The following is a 23438-nucleotide window of genomic DNA, read 5'->3' as shown; positions in this document are numbered from 1 at the left end:
TTAACTTAGTTTTCCAAGTTAACAAATGTGAACTGGAAAGTACAGCTTCCTACTCCAGCCCTCAACTAAACTCTCCTGTGCTTGCTTCTTACAAGTTGCCCAATAGCATAACTGAATAGGTTTGAAAATTTAAAATGCATCCATTATCCCAGAGAAATGCCTTGTGGGTGGAGTCTGATAGGGCTGTGGTTCGAACAGCTCTGGCTCATCATCTACAACTTTGGATCCTTCATCTGGCTCTGCTAACAGTGAATTCAATGGCTTTGGCTATCAGCTAATTTCACATTCCAAAATGGGAAGAATAATAAAAATATTGCATGAGATGAGTCAATAAACTTGACTTACATCCCTGTGGATAGGGGGAAGAGTAGTATTGGTGAAATCTGTAGGCTTTTGCTACCCTGGTCATTTCTGTCTGTGTGACTCACTCCGCCTCCTTGGTCCCTGGGGAGGAAGGGCAGACCAGCACCTCTCTGAACCAGGCTGCCCAAAGTGAACACACATGGCAGGCGACTCGACTGAAAAGTACAGAAAGGGATGCTTAGGTGTGGGCTGGACAACAACTGGTCTCCTGCTTCCCAAGAGGGACCAGGAGCTACCATTCTGAAATTTGTGCTTTCCAGAGCTGTTTAGTATTGAAATCAAATAAAACTCATGACAAAGTCAATCTGACACATATTTAATGATATGCATAATGATTATTGTGCTGTAGTGCAATTAGGCGCAATGGCAAGCAACCTCCAGGAATGCGTGATTATGATTTATTTTTATAAACTAAACCAGAGATGGGAGTCAGCTAATTGGGGGTCAGGACTGAGACTAGGTGGGCAGGAGGCATGGTGTTCCTCTGGCTCCCCTTTCTCTCCTCATTCTGTTCCTTTACCCCTTATTAGGGAATAGAAGATATATTTGAACAGGAGTGTGGATCTTGAATGGCTGTTTTCTCTGGCCAAGGGGTGGCTGTCCCCTGGGGTTAGAGAATCTGGAATGTTCACAGAGGCTTCAAGATGAATAGTTTCATTTTTCCACAAGGTCTGAAATTCTACCAACCAGCCTTGAACCTAACATTTCTTGGTCTTGTTTAGATTCCAACTTGAACAAATCAATATTAAAATGTTTTTTCCTATACATTGAGAAAATGTGACAGACACTAACATTAGGTGATGATATTAATACTACTGTTTGATAATTGTATTGTGATTATATTAAGTAAAGGTCATTATTAGGATGGGAATGTAGCTTGGTGGTAGAGTGCATGCTTAACACTCTTAAAGCCATGGGTTCAATTCCTAGCACACCCTAGCCCCTTATCTACTAGAAATGCATATTTACTGGTCCTTTGCAGAAAAAATGGAGGACAGAATAAAAGTGGTAGATGTTGAAACCAGCAGGAGGTGGGTACATGGTGGTCCGCTGTCCAGTTTTTTCTCTCCTTCATATATGCTTTAAAAGTTTCCATAATAAAAATTAAGAGTTATGTATCATAGACTGCTCTGGCATGGATTCACACATAGTAATTAATGTGGTCATGTTACTACCATCTAGCACACACAGGAGCCTCTGAGAATGGATTTTTGCTTGGAGAGACTTCAGTGGAAGGTGTATGTTGGGACATGAGACACTTTTGGAAAGCAGAAGTCCTGCCTGGCATAGAGAAATATGTGTAAGTGATAGGGAATTTGGAATGGTAACAAAAGAGTATGAAAGTTCTGGAAGAGAAGTCAGAAAGTCAACAAGGAGAGAGTGAGCGAGCATGGAATGGGTGTTTATGTCCGTATACTAGTCTCTTGCTGGCCTTGTAAGCTCTCAGATGTTGGGCACTGTTTGTTAATTGTCTTTGTCTTCCTGAGAGTTCCTAGGACATGAATTTGTGCAATTATTTCACACATTAATTTACTAAACAATAAGTATTGAGTGTCTATAGCTTGGCAAGGCCAATGAATACCTGTGGTAAGCATAAGGATACAAGCTCTGAGCAAAGTCCTTAGGGAGCTCACGTTCTAATCCAGCGGCCTCAGCAATCCTAGAGCTGTGGTCCTTTAATACAATTCCTCATTTTGTGGTGACCTCCAACCATACAATTATTTTTGTTGCTACTTCATAACTGTAATTTTGTTACTATTATGAATCATAATGTAAATATCTGATATGCAGGATACCTGATATGTGAACCCCAAAGGGATTGCAATCCACAAGTTGAGAAACACTGATCTAGTGGGAGGAGACATGTAGCAAATTACAAACAGGTGTAGAATATGGCAGATGGTGGAAAGTATTGCAGTGGGAAATAAAGTAGGATATGGGGGATAGGTAGCGCTGTAGAATTAGTTGTTCAGGACTAAACTTGCATGGCGCTTGGGCCTTTATGAGCTGTTTTAGGTATGCCCCCCCCCCCCGCTTCCCGCAACCAGGCTTTTAGCCATGTTCCCTACATTTTACCAAGGGACCCTGAGCCTTTTAGCCTGTATATATTTTAACCTCATTCTTGATTTCATCCTGACCTCTTCCATCTCAGTAATTCACATGGCTCTTCTGAAATCTCCAGCTGCTGCTTCCTCCAGGGAGTGATGACAGGCCCTTCTCCCCTCCTAACTCCATGCCATCTGGGGGGTCTTCTCATGTTCCATTGCACCCTTACATACAGTCCCTACTAAAGTGTAGAACATTGTGGACTATAATTCACTTCTTGATAGATGGAGTTCTTGGCAGATATAATGTGTCTTTTTATCTATACACAAGGCCTAGAACATGGTGGGGATCTTATAGATGCTGATGAATACATGAGTGAATGGACCGATGATAGATGGAAGGATGAATATGCTTTCTAGCAGAGCATCATTAGAGACTTAGGATGTACCATCAATGAAGTACTGGGAAGCAGAGTTGTTAATGTGTACTTAAATACCAAAGGGAAAAATGGAACCAATATCCCTGAATTTATTTTAAACTCGATGATGATGGTTTACAGTCAACAGTTATTGCACACACTTGGATCCTGACTGCCTGGGTTTTAATTTTGGGTCTACCTTTTGCTATTTATGTGATTTGGAATAATTTACTTATATTTTTTATGCTTCAGTTTTCCATATGGAAAATGAGGTTGATGACATTTCATATGTGTTGAATATGATACATTTCTGAAAAGGAATTAGACTAGTATCTGATATATAATAAGTGTATATAAAAAGGCCTTGCTGCTGTTATTTGTTACCCTGAATCAGTGACAGAGCTAAGTCCTTTATTCATTCATGTGCTCTGAAAGCTGACCAGCTCAAGGCCTTGGAGATAAGAGTAACTTCACAGAGTTTATATTTGACTCAACTTTATCCTCACACAATAAGAGGGAGATACTAGACATGGCCCCATTATATAAAGAAGTAAGGCTTAAAGCTATTAAGTAACTTCTCCAAGGCCAAAGAGCTTCTAGGTTGAAAATTAGTTGCCAATCTGCTCTGTGTGATTCAAAAGCCATTGTTTTATACCCAGTGTCAGCAAATAACAATAGTCCATGAGTCAAATCTGTCCCTCTGTCCTTCCTTTTTGTTGAAATGAAATTCACTCTTTTACAGTATGTGACTTAATATGTTTACAAGAAGTATATTTACATGGCTGTGCAACCAATATCTAATTCTAGATCATTTTCTTGACTCCACAATAAAGTTCCATGCTCATTAGGCACTCACTTCCCCTTCTTCCATCTCCTGGAAACCACGAATCTGCTTTTTGTTTCCATGGATGTGCAGATTCTGGACAATTCATATGAATACCTTTTGTATCTTTTCCTCATTTGGTGTACGTTTTTTAAGGTTTACCTATGTTGTATCAGTACTTTATTATGTTAAGACTATGTTTCTGATCACAGAGCCCAAAGAGGAAACAGTCAAATAACATAAAATCTATACCTACACCACACACACACACACACACACACACACACACACACACACACACACACACAGAACGAGGAAGAGACAAGAGTTCTCTCTTGATATCATCCAGAGCCATCCATCCATCCATCCATCCATCCATCCATCCATCCATCCATCCATAGTTTTACATCTGCAGTTTTAACAAAATAGATTGGAAATATTCAGAAAAAACAAATCTGCACTGAACATATATAGCTTTTCATTACTATTGTCTATAAAACACAGTATAACAACTATTTGCCTAGTGCTTACATTTTGTTAGGTACTGTAAAATAGATACTATTTAAACTATACAGGAGGATGTACATAAGGCTATATCTAAATACTCAGCCATTTTATATAAGTGACTTAAACATCCTAAGATTTTGGTATTCTGAGGGTCTTGGAACCAATCTACTGACGATACCAAGTGTGTGTGCATGCATGTTTAGATATACTTTTTGTTTATCCATACACCATTGATGTGTATTTGGGGTTATTTTTTTACTTTAAGTTATTATGAATAATGCTGCTATGAAGATCTGTATATAGTTTTCCTGGGAACTTTTGTAGTCATATACCTTAGAGAAGAATTCCTAGGTTAGTTGGTAACTTTAACTTACTGTTTTCTAAATTGGTAGCAATATTTTAGGTTCCCACTAACAATACATGCAGGTTTCAATTTTCCCTGCATGCTTACAGTGAACATTTGCTATTAGATATCAAGTATGTGTACACATGTGTGTGTTCATATGGACATATGGGTGTACCTCCAGAGCGCTGGGATTACAATTACATACCACCACAGTCAGCTCTGAATTTTTCTTTTTCTTCTTTTGTGGTGCTAGGAATCAAATTCAGGGGCATATGCATGTTAAGCAGATGTTCTAAAATTAAGTTACATTCATTCTGTACTTGTTGTTGCTGTTGTTCATAGCTGGGTCTAGTATCAGGGTAATACTCAACTCAGAATGAGTTGGGCAGTTTTATTTGTTAGGGTTCTCCAGAGAAAGAAAAAAGTAGGCATGCATATGCAGTCTGAGGGCAGAAGAAGACTAATGCCATAGCTGAGCAGTCAGGCTAGAATGGGAGAGGCAGAGATGTAGAAAGAGAATTCTTCCTTTGCATTTTTCTTCCATTCAGTCCCTCAATGGACTGGATAATGTCTACTTACTGTGCATAGGGCAATCTCCTTTCCTTGGTCTACTGACCCAAAAGCTAATCTCTTCCAGAAAAATGCTTTCAGACACAACCAGAAATGTTTAACAAAATTCCTGGGAATTTCTGTGGCCTAGTCACATCATTTGAGTCACTTTTTCTCTTTTCCTTCGTGGATTTGAAATTCAGACAATTTTGATGAAATTTTTAAAGAACTAACTTTTGGTTTCATTGATTAAAAATTATTTTTCTGGGCAATGGAGAGATGGCTCCACAGTTAAGAACACTGGCTGCTGTTCTAGAGAACCCAGGTTCAATTCCCAGCACCCATATGGCAGCTCACAACTGTCTCTAACTCCATTTCCAGTGATCTGACATCGCCATACAGACACACATGCAGGCACATAAAATAAATATAAATACATTATTTAAAACATGTTTTTTTTTGTGAAGTTGTGTGTAGTGGCGCACACCTTTAATACCAGCACTTGGGAGGCAGAGGCAGACAGATCTCTGTTAGTTTGAGGCCAGCCTGTTCTATTAATGAGTTCCTGGACCTTGTCTCTAACTGTGGTCATATTTTTCTGTTTTGTGTTTATTTTTATGTATGAATGTTTTGTCTGCATACCATATGTGTACCCGGTGCCCTTAGAAAACCAACCAACCAACCAACCAACCAACCAACCAACCAACCAACCAACCAACCAACCATTTTAGATCCCCTGGGACTGGGGATGTGAGCTGCCATATCAGTGCTGGGAATTGAACCTGGGTTCTCTGGAAGACAGATGGTTGTGAGCTGCCATATCAGTGCTGGGAATTGAACCTGGGTTCTCTGGAAGACAAACCAGTGCTCTTCAACAATGAGCCATCTCTTCTGTCCCCTATTTTATTTATTTTGAATCAAAATTTTATTGTTTCTTTTATTCTTCTTGCTTTGGGTTTAGTTAGCATTCCTTTGTCTTCTTTTTGATGCACCCCAACATTCTATTTCCTTAAGATGGAAGGTTAGGTTTCAAATTGTGACATACCTTTTTGTTGTTGTTGTTGTTAAACAGGCATTTGCAGCTACGAATTTCCCTCAATTTATTGCTATCATTGCATTATACAAATTCTTTATGCATAAATATGCATGTATTATGTGTGCATATGACATATTGTCTAAGTTTTAACATATTATTTTCAATCAAAAATTATTGAACAAATTTTCATGATATTTCTTCTTTAACCACCTCTGATGGTTCCTCTATGGCATGCCTACTGAACTGTGAAATTAGTCCTCTTCTGTCCTCAGACTGGATTATATACCCACACATACACATACATATGTTTTTTTGTCTCTGGAGGACCCTAACAAATACAACTTCCTAATTAATTCTATGTATTGTTCAGAAGGATGGTGGTTAATATCTACATATTTGTGAATGAATTTCTCCGATGTCCTTCTATTGATTTCCAATTTCATTATTTTCCATTTTATTTCATCTTTTGTTTATTTTTTGACTGGGTCTCATTTTGTAGCCCTAGATAGCGTATCAGGAACTCATGCTGTAGACCAGGCTGGCCTAGAACTCAGAGATCCTCCTACCTCTGCCTCCAAATACTGAGATTAAAGGTGTGTCTTTGAGTTTAAAGCATCTTTCTTATGAACAGTATATAGTTGGATCACTTAAAAAAATCCATTTTGCCAATCTCTGATTTTTCTTTTGAGATAGGGTCATATGTAGCCAAGTTAGCCTTAAAATCACTATGTATAGTTGATTACCTTGAACTTCTGATCCTCCTTTCTGTATCTCGCAAGTGCTTTGAATTACAGACACGAACCACCATACCCACTCTATAAGGTGTTGGGCATTGGACCCACGATTTAATGAGTGCTGCATAAGCACCCACCAACTGAGCTACATCCTTAGCCTTGTCAATCTCTAACTTGAATTGCAATGCTTATTCATTTACACTTAATATTAACTATTGATAAGACATAGTCTATATGTGCCATGTTAAAATCCATTTTCTGTGTTTTAGAGTTGTTAATTCCTCCACTTCCCCCATTTCTGCCTACACTTTAATTAGGTGTCTTCTAGTGTGCCATTTAAGCTTTCTTGTTAATTTAAATATATGTGTTAAACATATGTAAATGTGTATTTGGATATGCATACACACACTTAATTTTTCTAGTGATTGCCTAGGGCTTACAATTAGAACTTTATCTCCTTCCCTTTGGTGTTTTGAGGCAGGGTCTCACTGTGTAGCTCTGGCTTACTTTAACTTTTAATAATGCCATCTGGATTCATAACAGTTGTTTAACTTCAATAGCATACATACACTTTGCTCCTAGGTAGCTCCATTTCCTCACCCCGCCTTCGTGTTGCTATTGACATACAAACCATATCTTTATTTCCTGTATACATATCAAAGCATATTTTAATTCTTATTTTGTGCATCTGTCTTTTAAATTATACAGCAAGAATATTACAAAGAAAAGCATATTTTTCTTTTTCTTCCTTCTTTGAGTCAGGGTCTCACTAAGTAGTCCAGTCTTGAATTCACAACTCCACCATGCCTAGCTTACATTTTTACATTTATATTCACTTATGTAGTCATGCTTCCTGGTGGTTTTTATTTCCTTATGTGGATTCAAATGACTGCATAGTATTCTTTCATTTTAGCACTAAGAAATCTCTTTACTCCCCTTTGGTCCTGGGGATGGAACCCAGGATCTAATACATGCCACATCCATTCTACCCCTAAACTACAGCCCAATCTCCTGGTATTTTCTTATTGAGCAGGTTTGTTTTGTTTTGTTTTGTTTTTCAAGACAGGGTTTCTCTGTAGCTATGGAGCCAGTCCTAGAACTCACTCTGCTGACTAGGCCTCACAGAGATCCACCTGCCTCTGCCTCCCGAGTGCTGGGACTAAAGGCATGCACCACCAATGCCTGCTTAAGTTTGATAGTTCTATTACCAATATTTCTATTACAAGTGTTGATCTATTAATCCTTTAATTTCTCTTTATTTTTGTTGAGTAGTTTTACCAGATAAAGAGTTTTTGCATAATAGTTTTTGTTCCCTTTTGGTACTTTAAATAAGTCGTATCATAGTCTTCTGGCATCCATAGTTTGTTATTAGAAGTCTATCTCACTAAGAGCTGCCTGCACATGCTGAGTTTTACTCTTTCAAGTTCTCTGGCTTTGGCACTTTATGATATATTTCAATGTGGATATCTTTGAGATGACCACACTTGGAGTTTGTTGGGCTTATTAGGCATATACATCTTTTACTAAATTTGGAGAGTTCTGGGCTACTATGTCTTCAAATATTCCCCCCAACACACCCATTTCTCCCTTTCTTGCAAGATTCTCATTGTGTATTTTTTAGAGCACTTCATATTGTCCTACGCATCCCTACAGCTTTATTTTTCTTTATGTGACTTAGACTGAATAATAGAATTTGACCTGTCCAAGTTTGCTGATTCTGTCTTCTGCTTGATCAAATTTTCTGTGAGTCACTCTAGTGAGTTTTGATTTTAAGTAGTGTACTTTTTGATTGTAGAATTTCTGCCCCAGTCTTTATTTAGTTAGACATGTTTCTTATACTTACTTTTCTTTTAATTCTCTTGGACATATTTAAGTACCTAATTTATGGAATGAAGAGATGGCTCAGAAGTTAAGTGTACTTGCCGTTCTTGCAGAGGACCTGGGTTCAGTTTATAGTACCCACAATTCCCTGTAACTCCAGTACCATGGAATCTGACACCCTCTTCCGGCTTCCAGAGGAATCTGCATGCATGTGTAGAACATACAGATATGCAGGCACACACACACACACACACACACACACGTTTAAGTACAAGATAATAAGACTAAATCTTTAAATATTCAATTTAAAGTTTTGATCCACTAAGTTAAATGTTTGTATGTTTGCAGGGACAGTTTGAATGGATCCCCCCCCCTTTCCTGTGTATTGGATATACATTCTTGTATGTTCACTTAAGTCTTTGCTTGGATAGTTTAATGCAGCTTGGTTAGTGGCTAGCTAAACTGACCAAGAATATATCATTTTGCTTTTATTTTCTGTTTTTTTTTTTTTTGAGACAAGTTCATCTGTAACTTTGCAGGCTGTCCTGGAGCTCACTCAATAGAACAGGCTGGCCTTGAACTCACAGAGATCTGCCTGCTTCTGCCTCCCGAGTGCTGAGAATGAAGGTGTACACCACCACCACCCAGCCTCAAAATATTGTGAATTTAACATACAATGAATCTAAAATGATAGAGTATTTGATGTTTTTACTAAGGCATATATCAGATGTTTAATATCAACAAATGCCTAATAGTGAGACTATTGAATAGCAAAATCCCTAGACCCTTGCTATTCAAAATACTCAAAAAGTCAGTGGATGGCGTCATATCATCCAGAAGCATACTATTTTAGACTCCATCTTAGATGTACTGAATCAGAATTTGTATTAAATAAGTTAATGGAGAGAGAGGGAGGGAGGGAAGAAAGAAAGAAAGAGAGAGATAGATAGATAGATAGATAGATAGATAGAGAGAGAGAGAGAGAGAGAGAGAGAGAGAGAGAGAGAGAGAGAGACTGTGAGATCTGCTGAGCTAAAGAGGTACAAGGTCCCTAATTTCAGGGAATGCTCATTTCTTCAAGGATTCCTGAAGAACACTACCCTGAAGAAGAAGTCTAGTCTCCTTCTCCACTAACATCCTTTATATAGTGGTCCCTCTCAGATGCAAATGTGGCAACCAGGCGCTAGATTGATCATGCAGCATTCAACTCAAGAGGTTCATGGGACAGAAACAAAACAGTTGTACTCCATTTAAAACTGGCTCATGGCAACGCTCTGAAGCAAACACTCAAGCTTTTAGGACATGAACTCAATGGCTCTTCTAAAAGGGTACCAACCCTGTGTTTGTATAACAGGAAAGTTATAACATTCATCATGCTCAGATTCAGGAACTGTGCACTCAAGTCAAGGGAAACCTGACAGTCTGATTTCCAGGTTCCAATGACTTAGAATAGGAATTCCTATTTAAAGCAAAGAAAATAAGAAATGAGGAAGTGCCAGTCCTTGTTTCTCTGTGTAGGTGTTGACAAGCTATTAAATCATTAGGCTGTCCCTTGCCAGAAGCAGCAGAATAAATCTTGGAAGTTGACAAATGGTCAGTGGCTCTGTGTGTGCCTGCAACACTCAGAAGCACACACAAAGGGCACACTGTTTCCCTTGGTTTATCTCCTGGCTGTGTAAATATTTCATCTGACATTTGGATTGGATTCTTAGCAAGGTTCCCACCAAGCTGATGGTTTTTTAATCTGCTTTCACCAGCCTACAATAAACTGTCTAACCTGTCTGCACAGTGTGGTGTGCTCTGCTCACTGGCAAACAGAACAAATGGAACCAGGAGATCCCCGACATACTTTTCTCAGATGTCTGAATATGAGGAATTGCACCCAAGCTCTGCCTAAGCCAGAGACACTTGCCTCACCCAGCTGTACCGGCACCCACGAGAACTTCTTGATGAGACTAGTGCCAACAGAAGGTCACAAAACACAACTTGGGCCTGCATCCTATTAAGACAGATATTTGGCTCAGCATAACTGTGTGAATGCCAACGATGAGGATGGCTACAATCTCATTCATTCTAGGCTGTATTCATGTTGGCTTCTCTTCAGTTTCAGATGAATTCCTTCAGTTGTCCAAAATATACGAAACATTGTGATAACCCAAACCACAAACTACTGGCTCAGAAATCTCCTCTACAATAATAAAAAGAAGGGACATGGATTACCCCACCCCAAAAAAAACATGTTAAGTGAAAGTGAGCAGCAATAAAAGAACATTATGAAGCTCCATTTATAGGAAATGTCTGGGATAGACAAGTTTGGGGAGGAAGAAAGTAGACTAGTTATGGGAGGAGCTTAACTTCGAGAGGGGCTGGAATTTCTTTTAGGGGATAATGTATTGAAACTAGGTAGTGGTAATGGTTGTAAAACTTTATGTACAACACTCTTTGTTTCTTTATCCTCTCAACCCCAATATATTGTTTCATTACATAGCCTAGTCTAGTCTTGACCAATGTAACCCGAGGTAGCCTCACAATTCTCTTACCTTAGCCTCTTGAATGCTGGAACTAGAGGTGTGCACCAGCATGCAGGGCTGAGTTGCTGGTATGATATAAGAATAGTATCCTAATAACACTGTTTACTAAGGTGTAGGTCAGTGATAATGTGCTTGCCTAACAAGCACAAGGCTCCAATCCAAGCACTTCACTCTTTCCAATATGGCCAAATAATTAAAGGGTCACTACGTGATTCATTTTTAACTTTTTCCCTAAACAATCTTCTCAGCTTTGGTATTCTGTATGTTTCTATAGGAGGAGGAAGGGATAGACAGAATGCAAGTTGGTATGAGGATTGTCACAGGACCAGAAGATTCTAGTTGGAATACTACAGCAGTTCTTTGCCCTCTATCTGTTCATCTATTCGTGGACAGCTACCGCAGCATTGCAGCATGAGTAAACTACACTTTCTGTTCTAGAAGCTTGTGATAATAATGTTCTTAACATTGACTCTGAGACATTCTTGATACATGAATTGCCTGCTGGATCCTCCTCCCAGGTTGAAAGGTAGGAATTACAATGTTTGTATTACTCATATTCCAATTCTTTTTTTTTTTTTTTGAAAATGGGAGTTCACAGATTATAGAGTTTTCTAAATGTTTGAATATTCAAAGTAAGAAGTCTACTGCGTAATTTATACTACCAATAAATATTTAAAGATGTAAATCTCCTGTTTCCCCAAGATGTTGGAAACAAGAATTCTTGACAAAAATAACCAAAGCAGAAAGGTAACAGCCTATACAATGGGATTTCCTCCTTAAAATGGCATCACTTTTATGAATCCACAGGAGGTGACATTTTTGTCTCAGTGCAGATGAAGACACATCTCTGTGGGTAATTCTGATATTACTGTGGGGAAAGCTGTACACAGGAGATTTATTGTTCATTTCTTCAGACAGTGTGTTGGACAGAGAAATAACATTTGATCTTTGGGCTAGTCAGGCTTGGCCTCAAATCCCAGCTCATATTTTGATTCAGGCCATCATCTGTCTCTTAACAGTGTCAGAGCCACTTTTCCTGTCTTTAGTTACCTCCCTCTCCAATTTGTCCTTTATGCAGCAGCAGAGTAAACTCTCACAAATACATATAAGCGCTTGTCATTCTCCTACAGTAAACCTCTTAGTGACAGCACATCTTTGACAGCAGGGTTTAAGCTCCTTAGCATGAGTCATACTAGGCTGGTTTCACAGACAGGCTTCCACACACTTTCTAGCGGTACCTCCTCACCCTCCACCTTCCTGTCTTCAGATGATCGATTGTTTTCAGTTGCATAGAAATACACCCACATGTACTTCTCTGCTTGGGTTATTAGACTCTGCTAGAATCACTTTCCACTGTTCTAACCTGGTCCATATGAGTCATTCTTGCATTGGGACTGGGGTCAGCAGAACTGAGACAAGCACAGGCTCAGGGGCTAGATGCCAGGGGGAGTCAGGGCCCTGAGTTAGCCTGCCTCCCCTGGCTTCAGAAGCCAGATTAATTACTGTTAGGACATCAACAGTCATTATAAAAAGGCCATTATTTTTTAGGATACGATTCTTTAAAATTACTTCATTTAAATAGTCATGTAAGTAAAAATTTCCAACAGAAGAAAAAGATATTTAGTAAATGAATATGATTCTATGTCCTAGACACCCAATTCTTTTTAACAAGTCTCTCCCCACCCCATCTGGAGAGACAGCCTATATAAGTAAGCAAAAGGATAACACTTTAACACAATGTTATAACATATTCTATGCCTGTATTTGCCTTTTTCATTTCACCGTATTATCTTGGAGATCCTTTCACAATGTATTAGATTTAATCAATCCTCTACTGGTGGACAAACATGTAGGCTGTTTTTAAAATTCTATAATGCTGCTTTAATAAACCCTTCACTATTATTGCAGTGTTCCTGAAGGAAAATTCATTATTTTTTGTTTTTTAAAAAATTCTGTTCCTTTATTTTCTTCTTATTAAAAATTGTACTTATTATTCTTGTTTTCTAATTATAAAAGTAATACATTCCATTGGTACAGAACCGGGCAAGTATTTTAAAAGCACAAACAAAAAAGATGATTCACATTTCAAACAATGGTTAGCAGTTTGGTGAATGTGTTCATAGTACTTTTTTTTATTTATATATCTACATTTTGCCAAAAGCCTATTTTCAAATTTCTAGGAGAACTGTGCAATAAAAAAGTAAAAAGGAATAGGACAGGCAGTGGTGGCCCACACCTTTAATCCCAGTACCTAAGAGGCAGAGGCAAGTGGATCTCTTTGAGTTTGAGGCCAGCCTGGTCTACATAGTGAGTTGTAGGTTAACCAAGGCTACATAGTGAGACCCTCCCTCAAAAAAATAAGTTAACATACTTGGGCTACTAACCTGTGTGAAATGTTTGACCCCACTTAGCTCACAATAGACTTATTTTACAAGTGGGGAAAACAAGGTAAAACAAATTTTCAGAGACCTACACCCTAGGGATTTGAATGGGATATATCAAATCCTGCTCTTATGCACTGTACTCCCTTGCTTCTGCCAACTTTCTTACTCTAGGAAAACAGAAAAGGCACAGATCCTCTGCAACTCATTAGCAAATATGTGGTCTTCAGAAATGCACGAAGAGAAACATAAAAGCGAATACTCACTGGGATGGACTGGGGTGGCAAAAAAAAAAAAAAAAAAAATCAGGACCACTCTACAGGTCCCCAAAGATGCGAGAGAAAAATAAAACACAGACTAGTCTTACAATGAGATACTACCAAGCTGTTGAGCAAACAGAACTAGATCTATATGGACAGATCTCAAAAACAACATCAGAGACAAGAGAGATGGCTCAGCAGTTCAGGACACTGGCTGCTCTTCCAGACTGAATCCTGACTGTGCTACTTATTCATTCTGTCAACTTGGGCAAGCCATCTGTGAAATGGGGATAGTAATAGAGTTGCTGTGAGAATCCTGATGAGTAAATACATTTAAAATGTCCTGAAAAGTGTCAGGCATACAACAATCCCTCCATGACTGCTTCTGGAGAACCTCCCTGCTTTCAGGCATTGTAGTATGAATGGTGTGAAGGTGGAGGGAAGTACCAGACAATTTTTGTCTTTCAATCTAGGCTAGCTGTGGGTAACACTGCAGTGCAACAAGCTCTCTTTTTGTGCCAGTAACTGGATGATCTCTGAGAAAAGAACGATAAACTATTGAGGGGCTGGGGGTCTAGGAAGAATTTTACAAAGGATATGGGAGTTGGAGCCTGAAGGGAAGAGTAGAATTTCACTGAACAACAAAAATGCAAGTAAGACTGTTCCCAGAAAGGATTTTCTTGGTCAAAGACATGGCTGGAACTATGGTTCAGGGCAGACATTGGGCTAGTATAGTGGGAAGAACAGACGAGGGTCCAAATATATAAGTATTTACGAACCTGTGAGCTTTGGGAATGTGTACATGTGTGTATGTATAAACATTGGTATTTGAGGCAGGGGAACATGTTTAACGCCGTGTTGCTCAAAAGCAAATGATAAAAAGGATGGGTTATATATTAGAAAGTGAAAGGAAGCCAATCAAGTTGCCCTGATCTCCCTGCCACCCCCTCACCTCACAACCTCCATTATTCATTTGTTCATCCCATTGCCCAATTGGATGATTGGGATCCTTGGTGATACTTCTTACTCTTTCATTATGGTATTTACTACTGTTATCAAGCTTTGTTGCTTCTATCTCCAAAATACATCAGCAATCTAAATGCTCATAAAAGCCTAGTTTCAGTGGTATTGCCCTCTGATCCTTTCTCTATAAAAACGCAAAGGGAGCACACACACATACACACATACACTGCTATGGACTTGATTTATATCCCCATGTACCTGGTTGCTGAATTCACATGCCCTATTTCTTTGTGGATTTGTACTTAGAATATGGAAGTGAGGATGGCTAATGAGGTTAATAATGGGTGTGTGATCTGAGAATGTCATATACCTTTCACCCCACAATTCAGGAGGCAGAGGCAGAGGCAGGTGGATTTGTGAGATCAATGCCTGCCTGGTTTGCATAATAATACTCAGCCTTAAAAAACAAATATGTGTCCCTATAAGAAGAGAGACCAGAGAGGACTTTTAAACTCTGTCACATAGCATGGAGGAAAGGCCATAGGAACATGCATAGGGAAGGCAGCTGTTTGTAAGCTAGAGAGCAAGCTGACTATGCTGGCACCCTGATCTTGGACTCCCAGCCCTCAGAACTGTACAAAAACAAATTCCTGTTGTTTATGGCATTGAATCTTATGGCATTTTGTTATGGCAGCCAGAGATAGTAGTACACTTGGTTTTATGCACTATGTTGTACCATTTTCCCTAATTGGTTGTCTGGTGCAGCTTCTGCCTTTCTATTAGGCCATAAGCTCCTCAAAGTCATGGATCATGCTTTTTTTTTTTTGTGAGAGAGAAGGTTTCTTTGTGTAGTCCTGCCTGTCCTGGAACTATTACAGCAGGCTAGCCTTGAACTCAGAGATCTGCCTGCCTCTGCCTCCCAAGTGTTGGGATTAAAGGTATACACCACCACTGCCTGGCTTGGATCATGCATTTTAACTAATAGGCAACACCTACACCCAAGTTGGGGTCATAGTGGTGGTCAGTGAATGCTTCCAGGAAAACTAGATGCAGCCTCACAGGAAATATGCTGAGTGTTCATAGTGAAAAGTTACTGGGCCTAGAGCTGGTGTTAGCTGTTACAGATGTTCCGGGTCTCCAAACAAATTAGTCTATTTCTTCCTTTCTATCCAGTTGTTTCTTCACTGTGTTGTTTCTTCCTCCTTACAGAGTTTCAGCTGGGATAAAATGGAATCCGGTAGTTTCAGAGCCTTTGTGATGAAGCAGAGAACCTATCTGAACTTTTTGATGGAGAAGAACCTGGGCTCAAAGTCTAGATGTTGTATTTCCTAACCCTGGTTGCCATCACTGACCTGGCATGAGGTGCTTTCTACCCACAGTATACTCCATTACAGCCACCCTGCAAAGTAGTTCTGAGGAATATTGATTTTAGAGGGAAGAAAGTGAGCGGGGTCATACTGCTAGTTCAAGCAACAGCAAAAGCCCATGTTCTTTATTCCATACCACGGGCCCCCAAAGAGGATAAAGCTTAGCATCTAGAACAGTAGTTCTCAACCTATGGGTCATGATCCCTTTGAAAAACCTCTATCTCCAAATATTTACATTATGATTCATAACAGTAGCAAAATTACAGTTACGAAGTAGGAATAAAAATAATTTTATGGTCATGGGTCAGCACAACATGAGGAATTGTATTAAAGGGTCATAGCATTAGGAAGGTTGAGAAGCACTGATCTAGAAAGATTAACTTCCTATATGAGACGTAACGGGACTCCATGCATGAGGGACAAAAGTTCTTGCCTTTCTTTGGAAAAACAGGAAGCTAATGCCTTAGTGCTTAAGTAATACAAGGCTGGTTAGAATCAGCATTTTAGAAGGGACCCAAGAAATAACACACTATTTCACAGGGCGAAGGGCACCGCAGAGAGCAGGGATATAGTAGCATCATTTACTGTGACATTCCTAGCACCCTGCACTGTGCCCAGCTCCAGGAGGCACTCAATAGCTTTGTGGGATGAATTTACCAAGGGCAGCTCAGGGGCTGAACAATCTTATATTCTGTGGCTTGGTATTGTGGCCACTAGAAAGGTGTGGCTATTGAGATTAGGACTGAAAGCACCAGTTATGTAGCTGATAAGGTTTGGAACCAAAGAAGTACATTTTTGTTACATTTCAGAGTCTACAGTGAAGTAAGATTCCCTGATAGGAATTTTCCCAAAGACTTGATTCAGACACCCAATAAAAGGGTTACAAGTGGACCTGCATATAATTTGCAAATGGTTTATGTTGAACTACATTCTCTGTCATCTATTCCCTGGTGATTTTCAAGGCAAAAAATTTATTACTTCTCTAAAGGTTATTGCATAATTTATAAAAATAATAAAAATTTATCTTCCTCTTCTTAAAAAGAGGCTAAGCATTACTGCATTTCACTGTCAAGGCTGTTCAATGCAGACAACTCAGATCTTTATTATTGCCATATAAAATGTTTGATCAATCATATTTAGGTTCTACTATAAAATTTAAAATGTGAGCTCTACCTATATTAGCTAAAATGATTGACATTCTCAGGACACCAGTCTCAGGACTGGTCCATGCAAATGGCATTTTGTTTTTGGAAGCCAACCAACAACAGGCCCTCCAAATAGAAAGTGTCAGTGAGGACTGAAAGCAAAGGCAGCTTCCCCTGCTTCTCACAGGCACAGTTAAGGTCCAGTGGCAGCCACTCTACTTGAGAGCAGGGAAGGCAGGGGTGACAGAGAGCAGAACTGTGAACACCCGTTCCTAACTCCCAGGCGGAAGTTTGGCTTTGTAAGCTGATCCTTGACAGGGCAGTAATTTATAAATGGAAAGAGATATGGGTCTCATCATTCAGCAAGCATTTATTGAGGGCCTGCTATGTGCAAGACACTAGATAAGCATCATAGCTTAATAAGGAGAACTTTCAAGTCCACCAGGCCTTTTCTTGTCGTTGCCTTAAAATATCATGTCTGTATTTTAAAATGACAATGTAGTCATGACAAGCAAATCCATACTCAACACCACTGCAACTTATATTTGCCGTCTCCTGGCGATGATAAAAAGAAGTGTATGTGTTAATGAGCTTTACACACACTGTTCCACTGGCTTGGAATTCCCTTCCCTTTCCCCCATCTGCCTCTTGAAATCCTACCTACCCTTTCAGATACAGTTCAAATAACATCTCGTTTGTGAACCCTTCTGATACCCCATGAGCAACTTAATCATTCTCCTTTAAACACTCACTGTTTGTGAGGATTCTCAACTCACATACTCTATTTGTGATTTCTTACTCTTTACTCCAAGCTCTATAAGTAATGACAAACTTGATTCATCTTGGTATCCCCAGTACAATGTCTGTACACAGCAGTAGTCTGTAAATGATTGCTGAAGCTGTCCAGCCAACACGAGAAAAGGATGTCTATTAATATGTTACAGAGCATGTCAGAATAACCTAACAAGGTCTTGCACATAGTATATGCCTAGAAAAGGTTTGCTGACTGTGAATGTAGTAAATATGGCATTTTTCTTAGGTCAAGGCTACACACGGGAATTCGGGCTGGTCCTTCTACAGTGCCATGACAGCAAGCATCAGCCCTACATGAGTATCTTGTAATGTTCCAGGCACAGACCATTACATGTACCTGAAAATATCACCTCTGCTGCTCTACCAGAGGGCATAAAATATTCCTTGTCTATTACGTTCAGATGAGAGAAAAATATTTGAGAAGCTACCTGAAAGAATTGACAACTTTCAGAGGACCCAGTGATCATTCTTACACTTTTGTTGTAATCATGATCTGTATTCCAGTGAGACTCAGAACGTAGCAAAAGGTCCTAAAAAGAACCAAGATTGAATACAATTTAAATTGTACCTTGTAATCACAGTGGACAGTCCTTAACAGCTCAGTATTATAAATTTGCTATTCATGAAGACACTATGTAAAGAAGGCAAAAATTATTAAATATTATTTAATATAAAAAGACTAAACAATTTTTGAAACATGGCCTTTAATCACAGCCATTTGCAAAATCCTGTTTTCTGAATGTGGGAGAGTAAACCTCCTTTTCCTCTTCAAAAATTGATGTATACAAGAACTTGTTTTGTAGTTTGTAAGTCCTTCTTTTATAAGAAATATGCTTATCTTGTAGTGTCTTTAGTATATAGTCACCAAAGATCCTTTTCCTCCAACACAGGCACAAAAAATGACTAATTGATCTTCTATTTGCCAGAAACCCATTAGATGGGTGCCAGACTTCCCAAAGCATTCTACTTAGATGTGGCTGAGATGAGGTACTAGGATACAGCTCAGTGGTAGTGTGCTTACTCAGCAAGTACAAGCCCCAGGTTTGATCCCTGACACACACACACACAGGGGGAAAAAAAGCATTCAGAATGCTCTTTGACTTTCTGTTAAAAAACCAGGATGTTTCACAATTCTCGGACAACAGAGGTAGTTCTTGTTTAGTGTTGGTGGTTTAATGACTTAGGTAGAAGGACACATCTAAATTCTGTTGAGTTTAGCTAAAACAAAGACTAGGCCTTGCTTTCAAAACAACATGTTATTTGAACAGTAAAACCCTCCAGAGTCCAGAGATAAGCACGGTTTCTCAGTGTAATCCCCTCCTGTCTCAGTCAGCTTGCAGAGGCATGGGCGAGAGAAGGACAATGCCAATACAAATGGAACTATATGCGGAGGAAGCAAAAGGAGGGCCAGAACAGTGGGTGAAAAGTTAACTGACTTCGCTTAGACCACCATATTAAAACCAGATGTGGCTAAACTGTTGGATGAGAAAAACTGGTGTTACTGATAGCGTGAACAAACCCTTTGTGCTTTCCTCCCAATACAGTATCATTACAGGGCGCTGGAGGTGTCATTTTCTTTCATTCCACATGTAGCACACTCTCAACAAGTTAAACCGTTTCTAATCTTGTGTAATTAGATAGGTCTCGCTACATCCCTCAGTTGAAGGATTTTATGAGCTCCCTTGTTCTGTCTCCCTTTTGTGACAGCTTCTTTGGGGCTGGAAACTAACATTTACTAACATTTCTTCCCTTCTGGCACCTGTCAGCTGGATGGGCTCTGGGAAAAGAAGGATGGGGAGGGAAGGAATGCAATGCCTACTCCCTCCCTGCCAGGCTTGGTATTAGAGCCCTCTTTGTCTCTAAGAGGGCTTACTTGCTTCTGGAAAGTGCTATTAAGTATACATTCAAAATAAATAATGGGCAAAGGGATGAGTAAAATGATGATCTTAATTTTTTATTTATCATAAACTTCAACTTACTTCATTTACTAAATGTAAAGTCTGGGTGAGGTGCTAGCCAGAGATGGAAGCTCTTTCATACAGCCCCAGGGCGACCCACCCTACAAAGTGCTAAGGCTCAGCTCTTTGATCTCACCGGCTAGTCTCTCTGGGCAGAGCCCACCACTAGCTATAGCGACCCCAGCATGACTGCTCTTGCTTTCTTTTGGAGCAGAGTTTGAGGAGTCATCGGACATTTGACATCAGAATCAAAGGCTGTATAAACACGTGGGCTTTTACTTCAATGCAGAAATAATAATCGCCCTTTGGAATGGAAAGTTTTGCCTTCAAAAGGCTTTACGGCTTTCCCCCAACAAGAGCTTTTCTGGGGTCATTTCTTGACCATTCTGTGACGTCTTTGGGAGGTCGCTGACTGGCAAATGCTCTCCATGTGTCGACGGGGAAATCCAGAATTAAGGCCGATTTATGCTTCTATGCTGTGGAACTTGTGCATGATTGATTATATGCAGGGCTTGACCTCTCACCACAAAATTCTGTGGTTTTTGTCCTATAATGAGAAAAGACAACTGAAGGAGTGCAGTGTAAAACAGAAATGGATGAGTGACAGGGCCACCTGACGTTCCCTAGTACTTTACAGTTTATAAATCGCTTTCAGAGTTGCCCTTTCATGGATAGGCAACGTTCACTCCTATTTCACCAAAGCAACTGGACGGCAGAAATAAGAGCCAGAGTTGGCACTGACAGAGCCCTGAATTTCTCACACCAGGGCGGGGCCACTGAGGCGAGCTCTGTGCCTTCCAGGAATAGTACTGGCTGCCTGAGAGAGGCTCCTTGTAGATGGTCTGGATTGGAGATTAAGTTGGGTTCTCTTTGCATTCCATTTAGCAGTTTGCTCATGCTTTCACTACAGATCAGGCTCAAGAATTCCTCTGCCAGCTGAGAATCTCAATGTTGCTTTGGCTGTGAGACAGTATCTTATTTATTCCCATAAATCCCTTCCCCCTCTTGTCCCTGATTACTTTCACCCTAAAATGGAAAGGGGGGTGATGTGAACATTTGGGTACTGGATTGAAGCCACCCTTGTCAGTGTTTGTTCATCGAGGCGATTCTCCCCAGCATTGACTATAGGCCAGTGACTCACCCACAGTAACATACAGCCCCTGTCACCTTCATAAATCAGTTCCTCAAAAGTGCTGCCGGGGAAACAAAGCAAATATAGTTCAAGGGTGAAAAGCAAAAGCTGCTTTAGACAACACTAGCCAATTTCCAAGGAGAGGATGAAGATGTGACTGTAAGCGATGAAAGTGGTTTGTACTTTTCAGATTTCCTCTCCAGTTCCAAATTGGAGGCTTGAGCTTCTTATGTCCAAGGGAAGTTTTGACATGAAGAAGGCAGTTCATCTCATCCCTGCTCACTGTCTGGCAATTCAAGGGCTCCAAGCAGTTATGCAGCTCAGCATTCCCAGCAGAGGGAAGGCAGTCCCAAGTTGGGAAGGAAAAAAGTGAGAAGCGGCTGGTACAAATGATGCCTAGCCCACTACTCACGTAGCCAGCTGTCCTTTCTCTTCACCATTAGTCCATCCCTCAATGGCCAAGCTCATTTTGCACACACAGAGCTTTTTTCCCGGTCATTGCTGTGGTTGCCATGAGGCACAGGAAAAATGTGAAGATAAGGGAAGTCAGGTGGGCACACACATCTGTAAAGATGTTTGCAGATGTTCCTTTCTGGAAATGTACACATGAGGAATAACACACAGGAGGCCTCTGCACAGCACCCAGAAGCCACTTTGTCACAGGCAGCATGGAGAGGGAGGACAGGATGCTCTGGCTTGCAGGACAGCCTCACTCACACTTCCATTTATAGTCTCAAAGCTGAATGTGTAAATGGGAGCGCCACATTAAAGAGTGGTCAGTTGTAGATGCACGTGGGTTTGTTTTTCTACACTTCTGGAGAGCCGACTCAGCAATACTTTGAAGAGCTCTAATCAATAGAGAGGAGGTTAATTACTCACCAACCTGGAGCCTAGGAGGGTAAATGTGCAAGCTGTTTTCCCCTCAGGTGGACTTGGAATTCTTGTCTGTTTAGGCTGGGAGTGACTACAAAGTGTATTCTAGTTAAACCTTGAAGAGGACTCTGAAAGAATTGGATGTTGTCTCGGGTCACATGAGCTGGTGGAAAATTACATTAGAAAAAAAAAAAAAAACCTTAGGTCTCTGGTGCTTTAGACTAATGGTTTCTGTCCATACTCCAACCCTATATGTACTTTTAGAGACCTCCAAAGGTAGCTACAATGTCATGGTCTGTCTGTTTTCTCCTGTCCATTTCAACTGCTATCCTAGGACAATGTTGGGAAGCTCAGTGCCTGAGCACACCCTGGACCACTGGAGAGGGCATGATTACTCATGTACTACTGAGCTTCCCACAGAGTCTGTAGTTTGTCCTTGGCTCTACGGGATATGGTAGGGAAATAGGGAGGACCATGTATCTAGGCCAACGTAGCTGCTGTGAAGGTAAACAGCTACTGAAAAATCGTGTTTTATACAAACTTAATTTCAATACAAGTATAATGGCTGCAGGTATGGCTCAGTGGCGGTAAACTGGCTAGCATAGCATTCATGGAGGCCTAGGTACTATCTTCAGCAACCCCCCCCACCACCACTGCCCTGTGAAACTGTATATATTTTTAGTATATGAGGTCGTGTTTTCATATATACACATTGCAGAGTGATGAAACATATATATCCTCTGGGCTAGGAGAGAGTAGAGAGACACTGGTCAAAGGATATACATGTCAGGTAGGAGGAAGAAACACCATAACTAATAACACTAACTTGCTGTGTACATGGAAATTGCCAGAGAACAGATTTGAAATGTTTTCATCGTAATTTTTCTGCAGGTTTCAACCTGAAAATCTTAGAAGTAAAGAATTCCTCTTTAGTTCTCATTTTAAAATACGATATAATTGATATGCATAAATGTTTAATATACATAAATCATATTTGTATATAATTTCTACACTTAAACACTTAATATATATGTAAACAATGGAGCCTAACAATAGAATAAGCACCTATAAACCAACCATTGCCCTTTACAATCAACTGAATATGACCAGCTACACTGAAACACTCCCTTCTCCACAAACTACCCTCACGCCATCACACTGTATGGAACATGTAATATCTGATAGAGGAAGTCCTATTTTACTGCTCTTGAAGAATGTCTTGGCTTTTCTTTGCATACCTATACAAAATTTAGAACCAGCTCATCAAATTCCATGAAAGGCTCTGTAAGATTTTTGATAGGAATTACAATAGCTATATTGATTGCTTTAGACTATCCATTGATTGTAAAGGATAGCTTTACAATATGGAGTC

At 39.9% G+C, this 23438-nt stretch overlaps 1 protein-coding gene across 3 annotated transcripts in view; it reads right to left on the bottom strand.

The window, feature by feature from the left end:
- The window catches only part of Hdac8 (histone deacetylase 8), a 210126-nt gene that overhangs the window by 36862 nt on the left and 149826 nt on the right, over positions 1–23438 (bottom strand). The window contains exon 10 of one of the 3 annotated variants that reach the window (XM_051178937.1): positions 22006–22041. The exons of the other annotated variants lie outside the window; for them this stretch is intronic. Coding sequence (XP_051034894.1) covers positions 22021–22041 — 21 coding nt within the window. The 3' untranslated portion in view covers positions 22006–22020. Of the gene's footprint in view, positions 1–22005; positions 22042–23438 lie in introns of those variants that run through there. 3 annotated transcript variants of the gene reach the window in all.

This window comes from Phodopus roborovskii, unplaced genomic scaffold, assembly GCF_943737965.1.
Source record: "Phodopus roborovskii unplaced genomic scaffold, PHOROB, whole genome shotgun sequence".
Lineage (NCBI taxonomy): Eukaryota > Metazoa > Chordata > Mammalia > Rodentia > Cricetidae > Phodopus > Phodopus roborovskii.
This window is presented reverse-complemented; position numbering and strand designations above follow the sequence as displayed.